The sequence below is a fragment of the Ipomoea triloba genome, chromosome 2 (assembly GCF_003576645.1).
Source record: "Ipomoea triloba cultivar NCNSP0323 chromosome 2, ASM357664v1".
Taxonomy (NCBI): Eukaryota; Viridiplantae; Streptophyta; class Magnoliopsida; order Solanales; family Convolvulaceae; genus Ipomoea; species Ipomoea triloba.
Genome location: NC_044917.1, coordinates 17,974,642 through 17,986,164, shown reverse-complemented (window position 1 = coordinate 17,986,164; position 11,523 = coordinate 17,974,642). Strand labels below are relative to the sequence as shown.

Sequence of the window (11,523 nt, the reverse complement as noted above, 5' to 3'; positions counted from 1 at the left end):
AACTTGGATTCCTTTGTGCTAGCCTTGAGAACCTAGAGTTAATGTTCTTCCCCCAAACTTAAGTGTTAAAGCATCTAGATGGTAATGCCCCTAACTTGAGTCATATTTCTTTATTTTGCACTCATCTATTGTTTATATGTGTTTGTTCTACCTCGTTGTCGTTTGCTTAGCTTCTTGTTGATTTTCTTGAGCTGGTGCCTAGTTTTGTGATTGCATATTGCGTGCCATAACCCCCAATCCTCAGCGGAACGACATTTCACACCCGTACACTCACCATCACTCATTTTTGCTACACATCAATCGGCAATTAAGCCATTGAACACAGGTATTGATGAAAATCAACTATTTGAGGATGTGATGAGCATAGGTGATGGCTTTCATGAAGATGAACTATGCAAAGCATTTTAATTCCTCATGACAAATGAAGTTCAAGCAAGGATATTCAAGGCGAAAAATGCAAGTTTGAAGAGGAAATAGATTGAGAAATTTATTTTTTCTTTGAATTAAATTATGTATGTATTTGTAATTGGCTATGTTTGATACTTAAGACTTGCTTATGTTGGATGATAAGACTATAATGTAGATTGTAATTTTTAAGACTTTTTATGTATGTCTTTCTAGTTATTAATGTTGTATGAAGACTTGTTTGAAGACTTTTTTGTTATTATGTTGTAATTTGATGTTAAAATGTTGAAGCATACAATTTTGTTCATTTTCCTACTCATTTTCCAAAAAATGAACCAAACACACAAAGACAGTTTTCTATAATACATCAAAACACTGGAAATGAAACTGTTTTCCGGAAAATGACTCATTTTCCAGAAAATATTTTCCAGAAGTCATTTTACTGCTTTCCAAACGGACCCTAAGCTTCATTAACCAAACTAGACATGCATATAAAATGAGACCATTAGAATAATAAAAAAGAATAATTCTTTAAAAGTCATTTATAATTTATAAAATTCTATCATTTTAAAAGTTTATAGAAATCTTATTCGAATATACCTTGATGATATTTTACTTGAATTTTACTTTAACCAATCCTCATTTTTTTTTGACAATCAACTAATCCTCATTAATCAAACTAGACATAAAATAATATAGATGGAGTAAAAAGAGATTTATTATTTAAAAACTTTTTAAAAGTTATAAAATCCTATCATTTAAAAGTTTACAAAATTGATTGAATATACCCTTGGATATTTTACCTGAATTCTCAAATTTTGATTGAGAAGACAGTAAATAATTTTGTACATATTCAATTGTTTATTATATCTTTTATTATTATTATTTATTCAAATGAAATGAAGAATTGTGACACTTGTGACATATTAGATTATTATTAAGAAATGGTTAAAACTTAAAAGACTTGGTGTAAGGAGACATCGGCTAGAAATCGACTGCCTGAGCTTAGTGTATGAACTAAAAAATAAAAATGTAAACCGATCTCCTACCCAACATTGTTGTTGGACTTGCACTAGGCTCATGACCAACTTTGATTCAATAGACTGTGTTCACATTAAGAGGTTATCAAACCAGATTGCCCATACACTAGTTAGGATAGTTGGGTCTCAAACTCTTAATTTTGGGACCGTGTCCCACCTAATTGTATTCGATCATTTCTTTTTCTCATTAGCAATTAATAAGAGATTTTGTTGTTGATTGTAAAAAAAAAAAAAATTATTATTAAGATATAAAAGTATCTATTACAAGAAATTAATAATATTTTTTAAAAAAAATAACAGTCATTTTCTAATCAACTGCTGTCAAATCATATTAAAGAAAGGTCTCTTTTTTAAAACTTGTATTCACCGTATTACATTGGTCAAAAGAGAACACCAAAAAAAAAAAAATCTTAAATAATGAAAATTACTAATCATAACATAGGCATGTGTATGTGGGGCATGTGACAGGTGGGAATGTTGCATGAAGTGAACTGAGGCTGAACTATATAATGTGAGTAGTTGTTAGAAGGACACATTTTACTGGCGTAAGTTTAATTACTTGAACAGAAAATATAACGTACTCCGTAACATAATTAAAGTGAAAAGCACGAGTGCCGATAAGGTTACTTAAAAACGACTTGGATTACATTGATTCTCAAATCTTACTCTTTAAATCTTACTTTTGAATGTGACTGGTCCTGATAAACTACTGTTTTCATATAAATATAAACTTCTACATCAAGATTTTGTATGTGAGATTAAAAGTTATGAGTAAAAAAAATGAAAGAACAATAATATTTTTCCTAAAAAAATACTCCATAAATTAAAAGCGATCAAATTTTAAAATTAAAATTCTTAATTAGAGATTTGAATCTCATTTCAAGTTATATGAACCCATATGCTCCATTTACATGTCATGTTTACTATTCATTGATCAAACCAACTCTTTTTATCTTTATTTGTTTTTTTTTCAGTATATTTAATTATCTACTTTAAAGCAATTTTCTTGTTCAGTATATTTAATTATCTACTTTAAAGCAATTTTCTTGTAGTTTTTTTTTTTTTAGCACAAAGAGTTATTACCGCCTCTACTGAGGCTCAATCTCATGACCTCTCGTATAGGAGAGTCACTACATGTCATTTGAGTACAAGGTGTTTGGAAATTTCCTTGTAGTGTTATTGTTCACACTTTTGTAAAGATTTAAACTTATATGTATGCAACACTTTTTTTTTTAAGAGAACTGTCTTTGAATTAAGAGATTGTATATTTGTATGATGTAAATATCAATGTAGTATGACAACAAAAAAAAAAAAAAAAAAAAAAAAAAAAACCCTTTTATATTTGCGTTGTATTTTTTTATTTTTTTTTTTTGTTGACGTGAGATTATGTCATATGTTTATCTATATTAATTAAATTAAGTACATTTATTGTGTTAAATGTATTTTATATACTCCCTCAAATCTCTTTTATGTGTCTATGGCGGGACCAGTTATTATACGGTGGACTATGGTCCCAAAACGTCGCCGTTTCATTAAGTAAAGGAACGGCTATTGTTGAGTCTTAGCGGAACCCCGTAAATAAAACTACAGTTCATCTCAAAAGATATTGCATCACATTTGTTTTTATGTTAACAAATGAAACTGTATTTGTATCAAAATGAAACTGTAGTTGTGTTGAAAGGGAACTGCAGTGTATATAAAATGGAACTGAATAACAGCTTCACATATTTGAGTGTATATTGTCCAATGAAATTGTAGTTATATCGAAATGATACTATAGTTGTGTTGAACGGAAACCGCAGTGTATTATAAAAGAAACTGTAATTGTGTTGAAAGGAAACTGAATAAAAGTTTCACATATTTTAGTGTATAATGTCCAATGAAATTGTAGTTATAGCGAAAAGGAACTTTTGTTGTGTTGAAAGGAAACTACAGTGTTTTTTTTTTTGAGTTCGAAACTACAGTGTATATAAAATGAAACTGAATATGTTATACACACAGAGTTAACGGCGCGGAACGGAGCCGTTTCTTTTCATTAATCAAAACGACGTCGTTTTGATGTATGGACCACCATGCATTGTGGGCCGCGGTTCACAGTAAAATTTGCGATGGGGGGACTGGGCAGGCCTAGGCAGGATGAGCCAAAAAAGCTCTCTCTTTGACGGGCTGCTATTCGAAGCTCACCCCTTACCTAAGTAGAGGCGGGATGGAACGGCTTGGCGGGCAAAGCTCGTTTGACGACTCTAGGTTCTAGAGATACCAACAGGAATTGAGATCTTAAAATTTTCTTTATTAATTCTATTTAATATATGAATAATACTATTCACTCCTAAAAAAAATTTCCCCTCATAATTTCCCTTCTCACATGTATTGTTTGATTACTTACTTTACTTTTTCATTAAAAATTGGTGGGATCAACTAATTGATGGCACCCAATGATTTTAAGACATGTCATAGACTCATAGAGGGAATTTAAGAAGGAAAAAATTAGGATGGATAATAAGCATTTTCCTTTTTGTCCACATAATTACTATTATTATATCATAAAAAATTAGATACTACTATAATTTTACTTAAAAAAAAAGGTTACTACTAAATACGAATGGATTTTTTTAAAAATACGAATAAAAAATTAGATATTACTATTTACTTTAGAGTTAATACCTCCAATGATCCTTTGAGTATTAGCGATTTACCAGCTGTGGTCCCTCGGCTTTTAAATGACCTCCAATGGTCCTCCAAGTTTTAAAAAATAACTACCTGCGGTCCTTTTAGGACGTCTCATGGCCATTTTAAACTCGGGTTATTTTAAAAATTAGGATCGCGGGTGGTTACTTTTTAAAACTTGGAGGACCATTAGAGGTCATTTAAAAGTCGAGGGACCACAGCTAGTAAATCGCTAATACTCGGAGGACCATGGGAGGTATTAACTCATTTAACTTTCAATACGAATGGATTTTTTTTAAAAAAAAAAAAAAAAAAAAAAAAAAAAAAAAAAAACCACCGTGAAACACTCGTAATTACCAAGCCGTGTTTTCAGCTGTAGAAAATTCCATAACGGAGCAAATGAGCAATATAAAACCTCGACTGTACTATTTTCCTCTCCTTAAAAATTCGAGCCAAAAAGTCAAAATCCCAACAAAGAAAAAGAAAAAGAAAAAGAAAAAAAAAAAAACAAAAGAAGAAAGGAAACCACCTCCTTCCTCTCGTCCTCCACTGATCCAGAAGTTCTTCAACACTTTGGTTAGAGATTCGTACAAAAGCATTTCTTTTCTCTCTTTTCCATTGTAAACCACTGCGTTTCAAGGTACAAAGATCCCCACTTTCTCTAAATATTTGCAGAAGCTTTAATGTGTTGCGGATGCGAAGTTTATGTTTTTTTTCTAGCGTCGGTGCCCTTTGAATTTGCTCTCAGCTGTCAAATATGAATGTCCATTCAATGAAATTCGTTTTTTATTGTCCTCCAATTGTTTTGGAATGCACTGTTGATTGTGCGTATATGTGACGATCAGGAATTGAAATGGATTTTTTTTTTCGGTATATTTTTACGCTTTTATGCAGATGTATATAGGATTAGAACTTGTTTTGTTTTAATTAATGTGATTATGAAGGGGAGGGATTTGATATTTGCGTTTGCCCTAGTGAGCACAGGAGGTAGGGCAGATATGTCGGACAGTGAATCGGGCGATTTAGCACAGAATGAGAATGACCCGTCGGTCCGGGAAGTTTGGGCGAATGGGGTTTGCATGCAGACAAGTGATGTTGAAGCAAAGCTTGACGAGGGTAACATTCAGGAGGCTGAATCTGCCTTGCGCGATGGATTATCTCTGAATTTTGAGGTTTGGATTGCCAATGTTATCTGTCCATTGTTTCTCTGAATGCTAAAACATTGTTATTGATTTTTTCAGATTCATTAAGGAATGTAAGTTTGATTGCATATTGAAATGACTGATAACAATGTGATGGTAGTATGGTACATTAAATAGATTAGTTGTTTGATTCTTTTTTTTTTGAAACACTCATGATTGTTTACAAGGTAGTATTTGTTCTTGTACTTTCTCAATCTTTTTCAGCCCAAAGAATCAATGCCCCACCACCGGGGTTCGATCCTGTGACCATTCATTTGGAATGGTAACAGAGGTGCAATCACTATATAGTAGTTGACTGTTTGATTCGTTTTAGATCATTACTGCTTGCATAATGGAATTCCATAAGATTAGATGCACACTACTTGATCCTATGCTGTCATTGTCTGTTTGTAAGCTAACTATGTGCAGCTGTGCACATATCAGTGCAATTACAAAATAAATTATAAACTGGAGCTATGGATTGAAAATCATCCATTGTAATTCTTTTTTCTCCCTTTAGAGTTGGATCTTTATTATTCTTAAGTTGTCCTTTATAGGTCCGTTAAATAAATTTAAGAAATTTCTACCTCAAAAGTAGGTTGCTTTGATTGTCTCTCAAATTATATCAAATGTACATTTGTCAGTGTTCCTTGGAGGTGTGCCTTACTGACATTATTTTTGGAGGTGCTTATGCTAACTGATTAAATGGCATCCTGAAGAAAAAAGTGAAGGGAAGAGGAGACAAATTGCTGAGTCTAAAACCTTTGCCTTTTTCTCAGTAGTTGCTAAAATACTATGCTTTTTAATTGTTTCTATTGAATGCATTCAGCATCATAACCTTGAAATCTTCCTGACATCAATGTATTTGTATGTCATTGGTTTTGAAGTTTGGGTTGGGTGGAGCTGTGGAGGGGAGGAGGAATGATCCTTTCAATTGACTGAAATTATTGTATGCTCTTAAGAGAACTTCTGCTGGGACTGAAGGCTTCTTGATTTGATTGTAGGAAGCACGAGCTCTTCTTGGAAGGCTGGAGTATCAAAGGGGAAATGTGGAAGGTGCGCTCCGTGTGTTTGATGGTATCGATCTTCATGCTGCTGTACAGCGAATGCAACCTTCTATGACCGAGAAACAGCCTGCTAAAAAGGGAAAGACGCGGAGTGAGTCAGGATCAGTTGTTCCACAGCATGCTGCAAGTCTGTTGCTTGAGGCCATATATTTGAAGGCCAAGTCTCTCCAAAAGCTTGGAAAATTAACTGGTAGACAGCAATTTCTGTGGCTTATCTGAAAAATCCCCATGATATAGTACAGGAAAAACAAAAAATCATAGACCCATGAACTATTTAGCCTCTCCCCATAGTTTCTGTACCCTTGTTCTGCATTGTTCCTAGAATTTGGTGTAGAACTTTATTTATTTATATTTCTGATTTTATTATTTACAGAACTTTCTTTGGCTGGGATTTTGTAGAGGCTGCTAATGAGTGTCAAAGCATACTGGACGCTGTGGAGAAAATATTCTTTAATGGTATACCTGACATGTCAGTAGAGAATAAGCTGCAAGAAACAGTAAGTCATGCTGTTGAGCTCCTTCCAGAGCTATGGAAACAAGCTGGTTCCTGCTCTGAGGCAATGTCTGCTTATAGACGTGCACTCTTAAGTCAATGGAGTCTTGATAATGAATGTTGTGCGAGAATTCAGAAAGCATTTGCTGTGTTTTTGCTATACAGTGGAGTTGAGGCTGGTCCACCCAGTTTATTTGTTCAAATTGATGGTTCTTATGTACCTCGAAACAATCTGGAAGAGGCAATTCTGCTTTTGATGATCCTCATGAGAAAATTTTACCTTGGTAAGGCGACTTGGGATCCTTCAGTATTAGAACACCTTACTTTTGCTCTATCTGTATGCTGCCAAACTGCTGTTTTGGCAAAGCAACTTGAAGAAATCATGCCGGGAATCCTTAATCGTATTGAACGGTGGAAAGTTTTGGCACTTTGCTATAGTGGGGCAGGCCAAAGCTCAACTGCTTTAAATCTATTGAGGAAATCACTACTTCAAAATGAAGACCCTGATGATATCATGTCATTATTGTTGGCTGCTAAACTTTGTAGTGAGGACGTACTTCTTGGTTACGAGGGTGTGAAATATGCACAGAGGGCTGTAGTTAATGCTCAAGACTCAAATGCGCATCTAAAAGGTATTGGTCTTTGCATGTTAGGCCGTTGCTTGGGGAATCAAGCCAAAATTTCTCCGTCGGATTCTGAGAGATCTCGTCTTCAGTCTGAAGCTCTCAAATCATTAGAAGGTGCAATAGCCATAGAACATGAAAATACGGATCTAATATTTGAGCTTGGAGTTCAATATGCAGAGCACCGCAATCTTAATGCTGCTTTGCGCTATGCGAAGCAGTATCTTGATGCAACGGGAGGATCTGTAATAAAAGGTTGGAGATTTCTTGCTTTGGTTCTTTCTGCACAACAACGGTTTTCAGAGGCTGAAGTGGTGACTGACGCCGCGTTAGATGAGACTGCGAAATGGGATCAAGGACCACTGCTCAGATTGAAAGCAAAGCTGAAAACATCCCAGTCACTGCATACAAATGCCATTGAAACTTACCGTTCACTTCTCGCACTAGTCCAAGCACAAAAGAAGTCTTATGGACCTCTACGAAGTGCACCTCTGGTAAGATCCCTTGTGCTGATTGACGACTATTTTTAGGTTCTCTCTTTCCTCAGTTTCTCTCTATATTTACTTACAAATTGGGAGGCCTTGCGTATTTTATGCATTGCCCTCTTTAATTGTTTTAAAATCTCTACCTTTATGACAGAATAAACAATAAATCCTCTAGCCTTTTCCAATTATTGCATTTTCTTGCTTCTCAACAGCTACAGGTCGAGGATGCTAAGGTGAATGAATACGAGGTTTGGCATGGTCTGGCAAATCTATACTCTAGCCTCTCACGCTGGCCGGATGCAGAGATATGCTTGGCAAAAGCTAGAGCTCTTGTTGAGTATTCGCCAGACACTCTGCACATAGAAGGCAAGACTATTGTGTATTTACTAGAAAATTTCTGAGGACTATTTTAAGCAATAACTAAAAAAAGAAGAGTTAATACCAATTTAGTCATCGACTATAGTGATTTTTCTCGATTTAGTCTTAAATGACTTTTTGTGTGCTTAATTAGGTCCTCAACTTTAATGGATTTACCCACTTGAGTCCTTGTTAAGATAGCTTTGTAATTTCACCTCTATTAATATTCAATTTAGTCCTCGACTATAGTGATTTTACCCAATTTAGTCATTGACTACAGTGATTTTTCTCGATTTAGTCATTGATTCTAACAACCAAGGACTCAATTGGATAAAACCATCGAAGTTGAGGATCTAATTAAGCACAAAAGTAGTTTAGGACTAAATCGAGAAAAATCATTATAGTCGAGGACTAAATTGTGTATTTTATTTGTTTTACTTAACAAACTGCTGATACATAGTCTTGCTTAGTAGATGTGAGAAATACATAGTGCATGTTGAACATTATAATGAAAGGACAATCGTTTAAGTGGATGTTGGCATCTTATTCGGCATCTCTTCGAAAGAAGTAAAAACCGAAGTGAAAAGAAACAACAAAATTAATTGCATATGAAGAGGAACCTAATATTGTTCTCTTTCCTTTCTATTTTTCTTTGGACTTATGGCAGGTGTTATGCACGAAAGGCGGGGAGAAATCGGTAAAGCAATGGCTGCATATGTGAACGCTCTTTTATTAGAACCAAATTATGTGCCTTGCAAGATCCTGCTTTGCGCTTTGGTGAATAAGATGGGCCCAAAGATGCAGCCAGTAGCGAGAACATTACTCTCGGACGCACTAAGACTCGACCCTACTAATCGTATGGCTTGGTACTTCATGGGTTGCGTTCACCGGAAAGATGGCCGGATAGCTGATGCTGCCGACTGTTTCCAGGCAGCTTCGATGCTCGAGGAGTCGGATCCCATTGAGAACTTCAGTTCCCTCCTTTGAACTCCCCAAAGGATCAAATGTTCATTCTTTCATTCTTTATTTTTCCAGCCTTTTGTTAAAAAAATATTATCATTCTTAGAGAGCTTAGCTCCAGTAGGACGTTTAGGGGATATTATTTCATTCTGTATTTTCTAAAGTGTTTTTAAGTCTATTCATCTGATGTGCACTATGGACAGAATAAACGCAGCTGAGCATCCCGTCAAAGCAGAAAAGTTTTACTACTTTGTCTCAGATGCTTGTGTAGAATATTCTACCGTGTTGACTCCTCCAGTTTCCACTTGATCTAAAGCAAAATGATTATGATTCTTGTGAACCCTTTGAAGGGTCGATTAATTTGTAATATTTTTTTTTTTTTAGAAAAGGATCAAATAGGCATTTGAATTTTTACTTAAAAAGTTAATTAGATTCTTAAATTTATAAAAGTTACGATTAAACCTATAAATATTTTTAGAGCATTGAAATCTAGAAATTGGTTGGTGACATGTACTTACGGTCACTATAATTTTAGCCTTTGACAATTTTTTTGACGACAAACACTGACGAAATGGTCGTTGGTGGGTTGCCTTCTCCTTCATTGGAGAAAGCAACCAGTTTGGTCGCTTCTCCGGCGATCGGAGAAAGCAACTAGTTTGGTCTGCCTTCTCCGGCCGTCGGAGAAGGTGAACCCACCAACGACGGTCTCGTTGGTGTTTGACTTTGAAAATATTTTCGAAGACTTGTCGGAACCCTAATGACATGTAATTAGGGTCACCAACAGGAGTCTGGGTTCAATGTATCAATATATATATATTATGTATTTAATTACAACTTTTAAAGATTTATTAGACTTTTTGTGTAAAGTTTAAGGTCTATTTGACAATTTTTACTATTGTTCTATAAAAATCATTGATCTGCAGGTGTGTGTATATATACAAGTATATAAGTAATCCTGGGGATCATGCGAAGTTGCACATACACACGTCTGTGATCAATGTCTCAATCTATAATCTTCATTGTGTTTCTGTTTTTGTCAATCAAATCAAACGCAGACGAGGATTACGTTTCAAGAGCTGCAGAACTGTACTGCCCTTCATCAACCTGCAAGAATGGAACAATTCACGTTTCATATCCGTTCTGGAGGCTAGACGACAGGGACTACACTTCACCAAACCAAACGTGTGGATATCCTGGTTTCGGAATTAACTGTTCCAACCCAGATCCTAACTACCCTCTTCTTTACCTATCTAACCACACTTTTCTCGTCAAGAACATTAACTACACAGATTCTTTAATTGTCCTCGTGGACGCTGACGTCACCACGAACAGAGAGTGTCCCATCACGCACCACAACATTACTTTCCCCGAAAGATCGCCGTTGGTTTACAGCACAAGGGACGTGAACCTCACTTTCTACCTCAACTGCACAAATCATTTTGCCGGTGAGTTCGTCTATTAAAAAATTGTCTCGTAACGAATATGAGTGAATTGGGTCGGACCAATTGTATCAGGACGAATATCTTGAAATACATTAATTGTATTTTTTTTTAGAACTACTAACTCTGATCTGTTAGTTGTAGTATCTGTTCATAGCTACTTTTTCAACCTACTGAAACACAAGGAGTCAACAGTTGCTTTCACTGAGGCTCGAACCCACTCCCATCATCTATGTGGGAGGACAAACTGGAAGTGCCACTAGACCACAAGGTCTTTGACCGTATTTTTAGGTGTTAGATTATTGTCGAACCACATAAACTTTTTGTCATTATTATTGTTTTTTGTTCTGGTTAATTTCAACAGATGCCTATCCGATAGACTGTTTAAGTTCGGAGCATTTCACATCCTACTTGCATGTCGGGGCGGTGGCACCCGGCCGGTACCATTCGGATTGGTTCCGAAGCTGCGAGGAGGAAGTGGAGACGGCGGTGATGAAAACAGGGGAAGTTGTGGATGATGAAGGGTGGTGGGTTAGGAATGTGGGCGGAGCTATGAATAATGGGTTCGTGCTTAACTGGCGGAACTTGGAGGAATGCAGCGCTTGTGAAAGCTCCAAGGGGTTGTGCGGCCAGAACGAAGTTTCCGGCGAGTTCTTGTGCTTTTGCGGCGCCGGAAGCGTCACCCATGATTACTGCCGCCTTTCTCAAGGTACAATTTATTTATTTCACACCTATCTTAATTTCATTATTTGTCATAGATTTTTAAGTGAAAATTTACCTTTTTTTTTTTTTTTTTTTTTTTTTTA

At 35.6% G+C, this 11,523-nt stretch overlaps 2 protein-coding genes across 3 annotated transcripts in view; both read left to right on the top strand.

Annotated features, from left to right (window-relative positions):
• Positions 1-4,571: 4,571 nt before the first annotated feature.
• On the top strand, positions 4,572-9,618 carry LOC116011194 (protein NPG1). 2 transcript variants are annotated; one of them, XM_031250728.1, is made up of 6 exons: positions 4,572-4,752; positions 5,097-5,284; positions 6,298-6,550; positions 6,760-7,970; positions 8,174-8,327; positions 8,986-9,618. In XM_031250728.1, exons 2-6 carry the CDS (start codon positions 5,111-5,113, stop codon positions 9,303-9,305), a joined length of 2,112 nt encoding a protein of 703 aa, XP_031106588.1. In that variant the 5' UTR covers positions 4,572-4,752; positions 5,097-5,110; the 3' UTR covers positions 9,306-9,618. The 2 variants fall into 2 exon arrangements, with proteins under 2 accessions (XP_031106588.1, XP_031106587.1); XM_031250727.1 differs by having other exon boundaries at positions 5,088-5,284.
• A 657-nt stretch (positions 9,619-10,275) lies between these two features.
• Positions 10,276-11,523, top strand: part of LOC116010854 (LEAF RUST 10 DISEASE-RESISTANCE LOCUS RECEPTOR-LIKE PROTEIN KINASE-like 2.1) — a 7,905-nt gene continuing 6,657 nt past the window's right edge. Inside the window, exons 1-2 of the mRNA XM_031250353.1 lie at positions 10,276-10,723; positions 11,082-11,426. Coding sequence (XP_031106213.1) covers positions 10,276-10,723; positions 11,082-11,426 — 793 coding nt within the window. The remainder of the gene's footprint in view (positions 10,724-11,081; positions 11,427-11,523) is intronic.